The sequence below is a fragment of the Macaca nemestrina genome, chromosome 5 (assembly GCF_043159975.1).
Source record: "Macaca nemestrina isolate mMacNem1 chromosome 5, mMacNem.hap1, whole genome shotgun sequence".
In the NCBI taxonomy this organism is placed as follows: domain Eukaryota; kingdom Metazoa; phylum Chordata; class Mammalia; order Primates; family Cercopithecidae; genus Macaca; species Macaca nemestrina.
The window spans coordinates 11,590,950-11,607,490 of NC_092129.1; the positions used below are offsets into that span (position 1 = coordinate 11,590,950).

The following is a 16,541-nucleotide window of genomic DNA, read 5'->3' on the forward strand; positions in this document are numbered from 1 at the left end:
GGACAGCTCCCCGCGCCTGAACAGCTTCCGCGCCTGGACAGCTCCCGCGCCTGGAGAGCTCCCCGCGACTGGACCACTCCCCACGCCTGAACAGATTCCGCGCCTGGACAGCTCCTGCGCCTGGACAGCTTCTGCGCCTGGACAGCTCCCCGCGACTGGACAGCTCCCCGCGCCTGAACAGCTTCCGCGACTGGACAGCTCCCCGCGCCTGAACAGCTTCCGCGCCTGGACAGCTCCTGCGCCTGGACAGCTTCCGCGCCTGGACAGCTCCCCGCGCCTGGACAGCTCCCCGAGTCCCGCCTGCAGTGGGCGTGTCTGGGAGGCACTCAGCAGGGGCCGGGGCGGGCTCAGCGGTGTCGAAGTACCCGCCTAGGGAGACGCGCAGCTGGAAGTGCGTGAGGGCTGGAGAAGCGGAAGGCGCGTGGGGTGCAGCAGACACGCGGGGCATGAAGAGTACAGGGAGGCGCGAAAGGGGGAGGCGCGAAGGGGGAGGCACGAAGGGGAAGGCGCAAAGGGGGAGGCGCGAAGGGGGAGGCGCGAAGGGGGAGGCGCATGGGGCGTGGAGGGTGCCGGGTGGTACAGGGGATAGGCAGAGAGGCACAAGGGTGGGGAGGTGTGGGGGCCGGAGGAGCATGAGGAGGCGAGGGGTGTGGCGAGGCGCGGGGCGGAAGGCAAGGAAGCCTCCGGAGGCACGGAACCCCAGGAGGCGCAAAGGGCGGGGATGCACGGGGGCCGAGGAGCCGCGGAGGACCGGGGAGGCGCAAGAGGCCCAGGAGGCAAGGGGTCCTGGAGAAGCGCGAGAGCCGTGGGGGACATCGGGAGGTGCAAGGGACCCAGGGAGGCTCGAGGAGCCCAAGAGGCGCGAAAGACTGCAGTTGGGGGAGGAGGGGAATGGGGTGGGTGGAGGATGGGGGGCGGCCGCTACAGGCAAAGGAATGCAGCGTCTCCTGGCAGCTTCAGAAGGCAAGCCCCCAACCTCGTGTCCTGTTCGCACACAGGGTGACCCCTCTGTGCCAAGAGCCCCTGAGAGTCCCTAATAATGTGCGGGTCACGTCCTGAAAAGGAGGCAGAAAAAAAGCCCTGGAAGCGGGAAGGGAGTGACTCAGCCGCACGGCCACGCTGGCGGCCACTGCATCCCTTGGCGGTAGACCCGGGCGGGGCGCACACCCACCCCTCACCGGCTTCCTCGCAGCCCAGTGGCCAAGGGCAGACACCGGCGAGAGCCGCGGAGAACCGCGGCCTCCCAGAGAAGCGCCAGGCAAGGACTGCGGGCTGCCGCCACCACGCCAGGCCCCCAGCCTGTCCCCAACATGCCAGGCCTCGGCCTCCCAGACTGCGGACCCTAAGCTCCAGGTTCGCAGGGCTGAGCGGCGGAACCCCTAGGACTCGCTGGCAGAGCCTCTTTAGAACCACATTAGACCAAGCTGTATCTTTTATGTACAGAGTTGTTCGTTGTTTTTCAGCCGCCAGGGCTCCCAGTTTGAGATCACGTCACCGGAGCCTGCCCAGATGAACCAAGCTTGCAACACGGGGGGAATCTAAGCGCTAGGACTGAGGAGCGGGACTGAAGAAGCGCACACCGCAAGGCAAGATCCAGGATCCAATCAGATAGAGCCCTGGTGTCATCTAATTGCAAGATCCAATCAGATCACACCTTATTACCATAAGCTTATAAAACCCCACCCAGCCCCCAGCTTGGGGCTACAGGTTTGAGCTTTCTTCCTGTCTCGTCGCAGTGCAGTCCACACTCTCCAGCAAAAACCCTGCACTTCGGTGTTTGGCTTTCCCTGGTGCACTGGCAGACGGGTTCGGTTTGGTCTGGTGACACTCTAGGCCATGCTTACACACTCACCAGGCCTACCAGGACACATTCACCAGGCCCTCCAAACCATGCTTACAGTAACCACCAGGCTGCACACACAGGCCCTCCACACCACACATCACACCACACTTGGCCGCACCCCCGGAGCCGCACCTTCAGGTTCTCCAGAATCCGCAGGGACCTCAGTGCCAGCCAGGCCACACAACCCAGCACTCCAAGCCACGCTCACTAGACCCACCCGGACCACCAGGCCACACCTCCGAGTGCTCCAGATAGCGCTTGCCAGGCCCTTCCAGACCACACTGGCCAGGCTGCACCTCGGAGCCCTCCAGGCCATGCTCTCAAGGGTACCACCATGCCAGGCTGCACCGGGCCCTCACGTGCAGCTCAGTCAGACCACCAAGTCGCACTCTGCGGGCCCACGAGGCCGCACTTCCAAGCCCAAGCAAGCCCACAGTGATTAGGCCTCCTTGAAGCCACAAAGCCTGGTGATCCTGACTTCACAAGCAGCCCCCCTGCCTGCCGCAGGGCTACAGCAAAATTATATTATTGCCATGGCAATTAGAACCTACAAGGCGGAGAACCCTTCCTGTCCTACTTCCTGATTTGCTCAAGCAAGTCTTTCCTCTCTCCCCTGCACACCCACTTAGCGTTTCCTTCAACATACACTATTCATGGTATTTTGCCAAATTAAAAAAAAAAAAAAAAAAAAAAAAAAAAAACTCATCCAGTGTTTTTTTACCTCCAGCTTCTCTATTTATATGGATACTCTTTTAAAAAGATATTTTTCTTGCTATCACCAACACACTCCTTGGCTACCCCTCTTGTCCCCTGAACTGGCTGTTCCCCCAGAGAGACACACAGCTCACTCCCTCAACTTGAGGTCTTTACTTACATGTCACGTTCTCAGTGACACTTACCCTATTTAATATCCTTGCACACACACCCCTGAGCCCTCAGTACTCCTGATTGCCCTTCCTTTCTTTTTTTATAGCAGTCATCATAGTTTAACATACTACTTAGCCATTGCTTTTTTCATCTGTCTCCCACCCTATTAAAATGTAAGCTCCATGAAAAAAAGAGATTCTTGTCTTTTGTAGTGACCGATTCAATTCCAGTACCTAAACCAGGGCCTACATGTCACTGACAGTCAAATATTTATTATAAATAAACATTAACTGTTGGCTGTTTTAATATAATGCATACATACAATTTTAGATGATTTAACCAAGTAAATAAGAAGAAAATACACTATAAATTACTGAGCCATACCCATACAGATTGTTCCAGCATATGTGCCACAATAAACAATGCTACCAAAAACCTTTTGTAGAAATATCTACATATAGTACTACTACTTCTATCCGTCTGAGTCACAAAAGATTATGTGAATATACGTTTTAAAACGTAACAGGTATTGCCAGACTATCAGGAGAGACCATAAATCAGATAAAAACATGAGTTGTATCCAAAACTCAACCAGGTAGCATCTTAAATATCCAACAGAATTCTAGGTTTTAAGAAAATAAAAGACTTAAGAGGAAAAGGCATTTTCACATCTTATAAGACAAAGAGATGAAAGATACAATCCAATGATCAATCCAAATGCCTGCTCTAGATTTCTGTGAATGCATACAAGAATCAGACACTACCAAATCACTGGAAGTTAGGGGCCAGGCTCTTTAGAGTAAATGAATCACCTGGGACGGCGACTACAGTAGGACTCACTGTGTCCTACCAGGTCACCAGCAAGAAGCCAAACAGAATTCCAGGCTCTAGTGGTAACCTCAATTAACACTGTTCCCTAGTGAGTACATTACCTTAAGTTAAATGGGCTGGTAACAGGCTTCCTGAAATGGATATAGAGCTTTAATCCTCAGAAGGTTAATTAAAATCATAATATTAATATTTGATGTGATAGAAAAAATGTGAACGTACTTGGTATTTTTACTGCGATATTTAATATAACTCCAATCCAAAGTTTATAACTCAGCAGTTAATTCAGACTTATGCCACAGTGTTAGAATACTTAAGAGAATTTTAGGTTTATCATAACTAGTAAATATACAAGAATTATTAAATATGTAATACTCATAAATTTATAATTATTGTTACACTGAATTTTTAACTGTTAAGTCAGACATCTGAGGTACTTAAAAAGGAAATCAAATACAGTTGACCCTTGAACTGTGCAGGTCTGAACTTCCCAGGTCCACTTATACACTGATTTTCTTTCCCCTCTGGAACCCCAGAACAGCAAGACCAGTCCCTTCTCTTCCTCCTCCTACTCAGCCTACATGAAGACAATGAGGATGAAGATCTTTATATGATGATCTACTTCCACTTACTGAATAATAAACATATTTTCTCTTCCTTATGATTTGTTTTTTCCTGAGACACAGTCTCTCTCTTACCTAGTCCTGGGCTCAAGCAATCCTCCTGCCTCAGCCTCCCAAGTAGCTGGGACTACAGGCATGCACCACCATGCCTGGCTAATTCTTTTACTTTTTGCAGAGATGGGGTTCCACTATGTTGTCCAAGCTGGTCTCAAACTTCTGGGCTCCACTGATCCTCCCACCTCAGCCTCCCAAAGTGCTGTGATTAGAGGTGGGAGCCACCACACCCGGCCTGATTTTCTTAATAGTTTCTTTCCTTTACCTTACTTTATTGTAGGAATACAGTATTTAATACATATAACATGCAAAATATGTGTTAATCGACTTTATGTTACTGGTAAAGCTTCCCATCAACAGCAGGCTATTAGCAGCTCTGGTTAGAGAGAGTGAGGTTAAACGTGGATTTTCAACTGTGCAGGGGGTTGGTGCCCCTAAATCTAGTGCTGTTCAAGGGTCAAATGTATATAAAACGTATAAACCACTTTAAAATGTGAAGATAATTAGGTTGCAAATGGGACCAAATATTGTTCACAGGCCCTATAAAAATGATGGCTAACATTTGCTAAGATTCACATATGTAATATCATTTGCCTAAGGAAACACTAATGTAGGATTTTTAAAATTTCTTCTGAGCTCCTTGGATGTGTGGATAATGTATGATTCCTCAATTTAAAATAATGTAATATTGTTTAAACCAGCAGTTAGGTCTTTGTTTCTCACTATAAAAAATTTTAGGGCAGCAGTCCCTAACCTTTTTGGCACCAGTGACTGGTTTCATGAAAGACAATTTTTCCACGGACTTGGGTTGGGGGAGGGATGGTTTCAGGATGATTCAAGCATATTACATTTATTGTACCCTTTATTTCTATTATTATTACATTGCAATACATAATGAAATAATTATACAATACACCATAGTGTAGAATCAATATCAGCCTGAGCAACTAGATGGTCCCAGGTGGGGGTGATGGGAGACAGTGACAGATCATCGGGCATTAGATTCTCATAAGAGGCCACAACCTAGGTCCCTTGCATGCGCAGTTCACAATAGGGTTCGCGCTCCTATGAGCATCTAATGCTGCCACTTATCTAATAGGATGCAGAGCGCAGGCAGTAGTGCAAGCAGTGGGGAGCGGCTGTACGTACAGATGAAGCTTTACTCTCTCACCCGCCGCTCACCTCCTGCTGTGCAGCCCAGTTCCTAACAGGCTACAAACCGGTATCAGTCTGTGGCCCGGGGGTTGAGGACCCCCACCTTAGAGCACTTTAAAACTCACACCAGGCCAGGCGAGGTGGCTCACGCCTGTAATCCCAGCACTTTGGGGCACCAAGGCGGGCGGATCACTTGAGGTCAGGAATTCAAGACCAGCCTGGTCAAATGGTGAAACCCCATCTCTACTAAAAATACAAAAAAAAAAAAAAAAGATTAGCCGGACATGGTGGTGCCTGTGATCCAAGCTACTCAGGAGGCTGAGGCAGGAGAATCACTTAAACCCAGGGGGCAGAGGTTGCAGTGAGCCAAGATCGCGCCACTGCACTCCAGCCTGGGCAACAGAGTGAGATTCTATCTCCAAAAAAAAAAAAAAAAAAAAACTCACACCAACTATTATCTTCCCAAAAGGATTAAGAGACAACCATCTTCCTACAGCAACATATAAATAAATTTGCCCATTTCCAGGCTCCCTGCCAGCACTCTATGATTCAACCACTTAAATTTCTGCCAACTTCTCAAAGAAAAATGAGATCTCATAATTGCTCTGATTTACATTTATACCTGGTGATGCGGCTTAGCTGTCTCGCCACCCAAATCTCATGATGAATTGTGATCTCGAGTGTTGGAGGTGGGGCCTGGTGGGAGGTAATTGGATCACAGAGCTGGTTTCTAATGGTTTAGCACCATCCCCAAGTGCTGTCTCGTGATAGCGTTCTCACGAGATCTGCTTGTTTAAAAGGGTGTAGCACCTCCCCACTCCTCTCCTGTCACTATGCGAAGAAGCTGCCTGCTTCCCCTTCACCTGCTGCCATGATTTTAAGTTTCCTGAGGCCTCCCCAGCCATGCTTCCTATACAGCCTTCGGAACTGTGAATCCAACCTCTCTCTTTCATAAATTACCAAGTATCAGGTAGTTCTTTATAGCAATGTGAGAAAGGCCTAATACACCTGGCTTACTAGTGAAGTTGTATCGACCGTCTGGATTTCTTCTTTTGCAAATTACCTGTTCTTTGACTTTGCCATTTTTCTCCTGGGTTGTTTTTCTTACCAATTTTTAAGAAAAGCTCTCATCCTATTAGTACATTGACAAACATGCTGGGAATGTTTTTCCCAGTCTAGCATATGTCTTTTGTCTTTAGAACACCTGTTAGTCATTAAAAGATATGTAATAAGAAATGTTCCTCTTCTCCAGTATGGCTTCCAGGTTTCCTCAAGGAAGGCTCTTCTAGATTATATCTACAAGTTACTAATTTTTTTCCCAATGTTCTATTGTCTTTTTACTTTCAAATCTTAACTGAGCTGCAATTTCGGTATGTGATCTAAAGGAGGGATTGAACGTTGTTTCCTAAGAGACAATAGCTACTTACACCCAATTTTTTGGTTGTAAGTTATCTTAAGTTATCATATATATTTGGATCTATTTCTATACTACCTCTTCTGTTCCTCTGATCTGCTGGGAGCTCCAGTGCTTGTGGTCATTTTGAAGATTCACATTTTTTCCTTTCTAGCAAGATCAAAAGAAGTTTGTTCTCAGATGTCCTCTCAGAGCCACACATTCACATCTCCCATCCTGGTCTCCATTTCAGCTCCAATCTGTCTGATGTGACCAAATGACTCACATAAAAACACAGCCCTGAGTGAATACACAGGCTCTGGAGCTGGCTGTCCACATTCAAATCCATAACCACACCACCTCCAGCAAGGTGCTCATTGTGGAGGCTACAGTAACTCAAGATTTCCGGTTTATCTACTGTTCCTTGTGTAAGAGCAGGTACTTATCATGAATCCTCCCCTTAGGTCAAAAAACCTACTTCAATTGTCCTACACATCCCTTCTGAACCACCCCTTCCCTATGATGTATGAGCCCTGGGTCCCGGGTGGGTAATGGCGGAGGGATCCATCTCATCTCGTGACTTCTGGAGATGTGGCTTCTATTCATAAGTCCCTATTAAATGTTCCTTTCTGAGAAACTGGGTGTCAGCCTCTTTCTTCAGCCTCTCAACTTCCTGGGACTCCAGGGGCAGATGTGCATAGACCCGCCCACTGTGGAACACAGATCCATTTTGCACTTCAGTTTCTTCATTTATAACATGAGGGAAATGAAATCACCTACTTTTAAAGGGTTGTTGAATGAATTAAATGAGATATTTTACTTTAAAACATTAGGCCTAGCACATGAATGCGCAATAAATTTAGGTATTTTTATTGTATATGCAAATTAGATTTGATTCAGGATTATCCCTACGCTACTGTCAATGTCACTCTCATTCACTCATACAAACTGCTCTCTCCAGTTGAAGAAAGGGAGCCGTTATTGACAGTCCTGAAAGTATATATGATGACTCCCTCTGGAAGTTTCAAGCTCTGGGAAAGGGATCGGTCACATGTATTTCGGGGAAAAAATGAGATTGGAAACTGCTGGTTTATAATAGTATCATCATCAACTTAACCTGTAAGTTACTTTTTAGTCATCTAGTTATCTTTGGTATCTCCCCCGTAAGCATCCTTTCCTATTCCACGTGGCCAGCTTCCTAAAAACACCTTCTATCACATCACCTCCCCGTTACCATCACAAAAGATCTGTAATGGATCCACTCCCCACCAGAAAATAACCACTCTCCTCCTCCTCCCTGGCTTTCAAGGCCCACAGAACTTGGTCAAACTCAAACTCTGTCCAGTGAGGCCAAGCTCACAAATTATCCTTCAAGTAAGTTGTCTCCATCTGGCATCAGTCTACGTGGTCCTGTCCTGTCCTATCCTATCCTATCCTATCCTATCCTATCCTACCATAAACTCAAGACACACTTTCATTAGCCAAAAATATTGAAGTATTATAATAAAATCAAGAAAAAAAGCTACTTTTCCTTCTTTCTGAACACCTACGTCACACTGGCCAACAGGCTTACTTGTGGCCTTTCTCTGTGAGTTCTCAAAAGAGCACGATGAGGAAATTGGCCATCTCATCTGTAAGTTTCCCAAGTATATCACCAAAGGGCAACATTTGTCAGACCCAAGAATTCACGACAATCCAGTGCTTTCTCAGATCTCAATCCCAGGCCTCAAATCCCTCCCACCAGGTTTTTCAGTCTGGATGGTCTCTTTGTAGACAGAGAGGGAAATCAAACAGGAGCTGGGCCTCAACCAGCAGACCTTGCACTCCCTTATCTTCTTACTGTAAACACTGCTTTCTACAAAGCTCTTGTAACTGTGTTTAGGAATTTCTACACAAAACGACAAGTGGGGGTTTGTTTCGAGACAGCTGAACACAGTCGTCAGAGGCCAGTTCTCAGAAGAACCAGAGTTACAGGCGAGCAACCATCACCAGAATGGACTATCAAGTGGAGAGTACTGGAGCCTAGTGGAGAACCCCTGGGATGAAGCCAGGTCAAAAAAAACAGAAAAGAAACAAGAGAGGGGCAGAGAGCGGCTAGGAGCCCTGAGGAACTTGGTATTCCCTTGAAAGGGGTGGTGGGAATGCCACTGCTGCCCCTCGCCTCTGTGGCCAACTGCTGGTACCCAAACTGTGGGAGAGCTTTTCTGCCCTCGCAAACCCAAACACTGGTGCGGGCAGCAATTTGGGGATGTCCTGAGGGCATTACATCAGACTACCGCTTGTGTCAGGTTACTCACCCTCCAGTGGACCTGGGTGGCGGCGGCAGTGGTAGCGGGCATCATACTAAGGGCAAAGTCCTTGGAGGACTGCCTGGGGAAGCTCAGCACTGATGTCTCTATATCACCAGAGGCCCCACAGACCTTTCTTGGCACCTGCTGAGACTGCAGCAGCCACACAGGGCTGGCTGGACCCAGGGGAGTTGCAGGGTTCCCAGAGGCCTACCCTCAGGGAGTGCTGCTCCTAAGGGAAGAAAGAGTCCAGTATGCCAAGGGGGCACCCCTTGGGACAAAGGAGACCAGAGCATGCACTTTCCTGTGCCCAGGAGCATGGCTTGCGGGCTGAGAGACTGTGCCACCTGCAGTGGAGACAGGGGTGCATGGCTTGTGGGCTGAGAGACTGTGCCACCTGCAGCAGACACAGGGGTGCTGTACTCAGCTCTGCAAGGGAGGCGTATGCTTCCAGCCCAGGAGCCAGGTGGTCTCAGTGCTTGGGCACGGATGTGGGGAGTGGGACTTCTCCTCCCCCACCCTCCACCCACTGCTGTGGGCACAGTCGTGGCTGCTCCCACAGGTTGGCACAGGCACACGGGACAGTGGCCATTCTGTGGCTGTTAGGGGCAGCTGTTTCCACCGGCAATGTGCACACTGGGCCAGGACTTGTATGAAAGGTGCGGCCCCACCCTCTCTACATGGACCCACAGCATCCCTGTGGCAAAGAGCAGGGGAGCTACAAATCTGTGTGCTTTGGGTTGAGGGAGGAGGCTCACTGCAGAAGACAAGTTGGTAGTAAGCCATGGGTGTCTCTCATGGCACTCACTACACTGCAGCCTGAGACAGACAGCGATATTCTCATGTTCTGAATGTCCCCAGCACCAGGACGGGGTGTGACAGGGAGGCAGATTGTACTCCTATCTGCCCAGGCCATAGAGCTGGGGCAGTCCCCACACCTCCCCACAGACACCTTGGCAACTTCTACAGAGCTCCCCCTGCTACCCGTGTTAGGGCTGGTGCTTGAACCACTGGAGTATCCAAGAGAACTGGCAGTTCAGTTTAGCTTTATCCCCCACTCAGGGGGTTGAGCAGGGAGCTCAGGCCACTGTGCATTCCACAGACCACATCACTGCCTGAAGCAACAGAGCTTCCCCCATAAACAAAGGTCACGCATAAACCCATCGGATTCCACTGCAGCTGGCTTTTACCAGTAAATACCACCTGCTGGCCTGCACAACTCAATATAAATTCTGCTGCCACAAGTGCAAAGCAAAGGAGAACAAGATAACTTCCTGAGAACTCTGCCTTCCAGGCCCAGCGGGAGATGGGTGAGGACCCTGCTCACACACCCAGCACATCACTACTATCACTAGCATTTGAGAAAGCTACCACAAAAAGGCCATCTATAACCAAGAAACTCAGAGTCTTTGTCATTGAAAGCAACCAGAACTGAAGTCAAACAACTATATACAACATACATTATATTCACATTCTCAAGGGAAAAAAAATTCTGCCAAAGTAAATTTAAAAATAAAGAAGAGACAGTTTATCCAGATGAGAATGAAGCAGAGTAACAACTCTAGAAGTATTTAAAAAAAAAAAAAAAAGAGTGCTGCAACATCCCCAAGACTCACACTAACTCTCCAGCAGTGGACCCTAATGAAAATGAAATCCTTGAAATACCAGATAAGGAATTCAAAATATTGATTTTAAAGAAGCACAATAAGGTCCAAGAGAAAGTCAAAAAACCAACAGAAACCAGAAAAACAATACAGGATCTAAATTAAAATTTTACTAGAGATAGCTATTTTTTAGAAAACCAGACAGAAATTCCAGAAATAAAAAATTCATTGTAGGAATTACAAAATACAATTGAAAGCTTGAACAGCAGACTAGACCAGCAGAAAAGAGAATCTGACAGCTTAAAGACAGGTTTGAATTAACCCAGACAAAAGGTATAAAACTCACATATCTACAAAAAAAAAAAACCAATCCAACCATATGTTGCTTACAGAAAACCACCTAACTGGTAAAAACAAAGACTCAAGGTAAAGAGGTAGGAAAAGATATTCCATGCAAATAGAAACCAAAAGTGAGCAGGAGAAGAAATACTTGGACAAAACAGCCTTTTAAGTCAACAACAGTTAAAAGAGAAAACAAAAAGAAGACCATTAAATAATGATAAAGGGATCAATTCAACAAGATATAACCATCCTAACTACAAATGCACCCCACACCAAAGCACTCAGATTCATAAAATAATTACCACTAGACCTAAGAGACAGACAGCAATGTAATAATAATGAGAGACTTCAACACCTCACTAATAGCACTAGAAAGATAATCGAGACAGAAAATCAACAATAAAACACTGAACTTAAATCGGACTCAGGATTAAATGGACCTAAAAGACATTTAAAGAACATGCTACCCAACAACCACAGGACATACATTCCTCTTAGCACATGGAACACTCTCCAGGATAGACCATATGTTAGGCCACAAAACAAGTCTCAATACATTTTAAAAACTGAAATCATATCAACTATCTTCCCAGATCACAGTGGAATAAAACTAGAAATCAATTCCAAGAGGAGAACTCTCAAAACTACACAAATCCATGGACATTAAACAACCTGCTCCTGAATAACCTTTGGGTCAATGACAAAGTTAGGATGAAATGTGAAAATTTTTTGAAATGAATATAAATAGAGACATAATAGACCAAAACCTCTGGGATACAGCAAAGCAGCGGTAAGACGAAGTTTATAGCACTAAATGTCTACATCAAAAAGATCACAAATTAATGACCTAATATAACCCTCATGGCACTTGAAAAAAAAAAGAACAAACCAAGTTGAAGCCTAACAGAAGAAATAACAAAAATCAGAGCAGAACTAAATGAAACTGAGACCCCCCCCAAAAAAATGCAAAGTATCAACAAAACAAAGTTGGTTCTTTGAAAAGATAAACAAAATCAATGGACCACTACTCAACCAAAAAAAGAAGAGATGCAATTCAAACAAGCACAATCAGAAATGAAAAAGTAGACATTAAAACGGATACTACAGAGAGACAAAAGATCATCAGAGGCTACTATAAACATCTCTACACTCAAAAACTAGAAAACCTAGAGGAAATGGATACAATCCTGGAAACATACAACCTCCCAATATTGAATCGGAAGAAACAGAAATCCTGAAAAGACCAGTAACAAGTAGTGAGACTGAATCAGTACTTTAAAAATCTCTCAAGAAAAAGCACAGAACCAGACAGATTGAGAGCCAAATTCTACCAAAAGTACAAAGAACTGGTACCAATCCCACTGAAACTGCTCGCTGCAAAAAAAATAAAATAAAATCAAGTTGGAGGGAATCCTCCCTAACTTGTTCTATGAAGCCAGTAACACCCTAATACCAAAGCAAGGCAAGGACACAACAAAAAAGGAAAACTACAGGCCAATATTCCTAATGAATACATGCAAAAATCATGGCCTAGAAGAATTAGTATTGTTAACACGACCATAATGACCAAAGCAATCTGCAGATTCAATGTAATTTTTATCAAAGTACCAAAGTCATTTTTCACAGAATTAGAAAAACAATCCTAAAATTCATATGGAACAATATGAGTAGCCAAAGCCTGAATAGCAAAAGCAAATAACAAAGCCAGAGGCATCATGTTACTTGACTTCAAATCATACCTGAAGGCTATAGTAATCAAACAGCATGGTACTGATGTAAAAATAGGCAAACAGATCAGTGGAACAGAATAGAGAACCCAGAGTCAAAGCCACATACTTACAACCAACTGATCTTTGACAAAGCGGACAAAAACATAACACTGGGGAAGGGATACCGTATTCGATAAATGGTGCTGGGAAAACTGGACAGCCATATGCAGAAGAATGAAACTACATCCCTATCTCTCACCATACACAAAAGATGGAGACTTAAATGTAAGATCTGAAACTATGAATATTCTAGAAGAAAACCCAGGAAACACTATCCTGGACATTGGCCTAGACAAAGATTTCGTAACTAAAACCTCAAAAGCAAATGCAACAAAACAAAAATAGACAAGATTTAATTAAACTAAAAAGCTTCTGCACAGCAGAGTAAACAGAAAACCTACAGAACGGGTGAAAATATTTGCAAACTGTTCGTCTGACAAAGTACTGACATCCAGAATCTACAAGGAACTCAAAGCAATTTAAAAAGAAAAAAGAACCCCTTTAAAAACAGGGCAAAGGACATGCACAGACATTTCTCTAAAGACATACACAGACATTTCTCTGAAGATATACAAATGGCCAGCAAGCATATGTAAAAATGTTCCACATCCCGAATCATCAGAGAAAGGCAAATTAAAACCACAATGAGACATCATCTTACACCCACCGGAATGGCAATTATTAAAAAGTCAAAAAGCAAAAGATGTTGGGAAGAATGTAGAAAAACGGGAACGCTTACATACTGTTGGTGGGAATGTAAATTAGGATATCCTCTATGGAAAACAGTATAGAGATCTACCAAGGAACTAAAAATAGAACTACCATTCCATCCAGCAATCCCACTATTGACTATACACCTGAAGGAAAAAAATCATCATATCAGAAAGATACCTGCACTCAATGTTTATCACAGCACTATTCACAATCGCAAAGATGTGGAATCAACCCAAGTGTCCATCAATGGATGACTGGATAACAAAAAATGTGGGGGGTGTGTGTGTGATTTCATTCTTTTTTATGGTCAAATTCCACACCTTGGCCATAAAAAAGAATGAAATCACATGTTTTGCAGCAACATGAATCAAACAACAGTCCATTATCCTAAGTAAAATAACTCAGAAAGAGAACATCAAATACCACATGTTCTCACTTATAAGTAGGAACTAAACAATATGTACACATGGACATGGACAGTGGAATAACAGACACTGGAGACTCAGAAAAGTTGGGGGGTGAGGAATTAGAAATTATCTACTGGGTACAATGTACACTATTCAGGTGACAGGTATTAAAAAACACTACTCAGGTGACAGGTATTAAAAACCCAGATTTACGACTATGCAATATATCCACGTAACGAACTGCACTTGAACCCCCAAATCTGTAAAAATGTAAAAATGTTTAAAACACAAAACAAAATGACAGAGCTACCACAGTAAGCTTCTCTCCCAAATCCAAAAGCCTAGCTAGCATCCTCTTCTAGTTATCAGACGATCCCTAGTCACATACCATCACTATGTCACGACCATCCATTGTGGTCAAACCTCATTATTCTAACTGCCTTACTGAAAGGTCACCACAGACATCCATGTTGCCAAATCCAAGGGCAATGTGTCCTGCTTTTCTGTCCGCCCTGCATCCCCTCCTTCAGGTATCTGCCCTGACCCCATTCCATGTAACCTGGTGCTATCAATCCACTTGGATTCATATTCTTCACAGGATAGCGATCCTGATCCAAAAGGCATACATTTGGGGAAATGAAATGAACCCTAGGAAAGAAGGGGCCGCACCTTTTTCTCTGAGACTGCCAATCCTCAGGACTATTTAACCTTTAATGTAAGCCTAACTCTGGTGACCATCTTTGATGGCACACACATTGTCTGGGAACCACAGCCAAAACTGGAAGGCACAAAGGAGTGGGAGTGCGGGGAGCACTAAAGGAAATGGGGGCTGGGGGAGAATGTAAAAACAGGGTTTAAGAAAAACGTGGGTGAGAAGGGAGAGCCATCTAGGAGACATCTTTCAATATCAAATACACATCCACATAATTCTTCATAACGGTTGTCTGCATAGTATCCACTAGACAGGACTAACCTAGTTTCAGCTCATACTAGACATTCAAACCGTTATCATTTTTAACTACTAACAAATGTGTATTATGTATTATAAACATTTATAATTTCTAAACATTCATAATTTTTGTATAGCTATATACATATAGCTATACACAGTCATTTTTGCAAAACTGAGGAATCATATTGCCAATCCAGTAATTTAAGGTAGTTTTACTTACCCACTGAATGGTAAGTGTGTGTCTTCAAGTCATGCATACAAACAGCACTTGATGGCCCGCACTGGACAACATCCACACTTCCACAGATGTTGATTTTATAAAGTACATTATTTTTGGTATCAACAGCTTCCCATGTATAACTGGAAAGGAAGAAAAACAACTTGTCACTGTCACTGATTTATCAAAAATTAAACTTCTCTCTAGTTTTATTCAAGCCACATTTGCTTAAAACTGCCACAAACTAGAAAATACACTTTCCTTAGCCAAAAACACTAAAAAGTCAAGTATGTTAAGTTGCAAAGAAGCCAGGGCAGAAACTACTAACACCATCTGTCTCTGGTTCAATCCACTCTGAAGCTACCTCAGGACTCAAAGATCATCAAAATAGAAATATCTGGCTGGGCGAGGTGGCTCAGGCCTGTAATCTCAACACTTTGGGAGGCCGAGGAGGGTGGATCACAAGGTCAGGCGTTCGAGACCAGTCTGGCCAATATAATGAAACCCCGTCTCTACTAAAATTGCAAAAATTAGCTGGGCGTGGTGGCACATGCCTGTAATCCCAGCTACCTGGGAGGCTGAGGCAGGAGAATTGCTTCAACCTGGGAGGTGGAGGTTGCAGTGAGCCGAGATTGCGCCACTGCACTCCGGCTTGGTCAACAGTGCAAGACACTTGTCTCAAAAAAAAAAAAAAAAGAAAGAAAGAAATATTACCATTAATTTAAGAATATCAACTCAGATCAGTGTATTGGTCTGTTCTCACACTGCTAATAAAGACATACTCAAGACTGGGTAATTTATAAAAGAAAGAGGTTTAATTGACTCATAGTTAAGCATGGCTAGGAAGGCCTCAAGAAACTTACAATCATGGCAGACGGGGAAGTAGACACATCCTTTTTCAGCAAGGAGAAGTGCGGAGCAAGAGGGGGAAAAAATCCCTTATAAAACCAGCAGATCTCGTGAGAACTCACTCATGATCACGAGAACAGCATGAGGGTAACCCCCGTCATGATTCAATTACCTCCCACCAGGTCCCTCCCACGACACATGGGGATTATGGGAACTACAAGCTGAGATTTGGGTGGAGACACGGCCAAACCATATTAATCAGTACTTGCTCAAGACTCATGCTGAATATAAGATAGTAATAGCCTTTCCAATCACACCGAAATGCTGAAAAGCCAAAGGATTTTTTAACTCTATTTTATTAAAAAGCTAGCTATGGCACGAAAGGCAGCTCCACTTCTGCTTTTACCTCTTAGAGCTACAGTTCAGATCTGAACTTGCAAGACAGAGCTGTGCAATGAGTCAACTATCACATTCGAAATCACACAAAATTCACTACACCAAGCATTCACACTCATCGTTCAAACCTCTGGAAAAGCAGATAGTAACTGCTAATGCATCAACCAGTATACTTGGGACAAAATAGGCGGTTTCCCGGTTCTGCGAAAACAATTATTCTCAAATGTCTACGCTGCCCTG

General features: G+C 44.7%; 1 protein-coding gene across 1 annotated transcript in view; it reads right to left on the bottom strand.

Moving 5' to 3' along the window:
• The window catches only part of LOC105492011 (insulin like growth factor 2 receptor), a 135,079-nt gene that overhangs the window by 98,482 nt on the left and 20,056 nt on the right, over window positions 1-16,541 (bottom strand). The window contains exon 2 of the mRNA XM_071096247.1: window positions 15,060-15,199. Coding sequence (XP_070952348.1) covers window positions 15,060-15,199 — 140 coding nt within the window. The remainder of the gene's footprint in view (window positions 1-15,059; window positions 15,200-16,541) is intronic.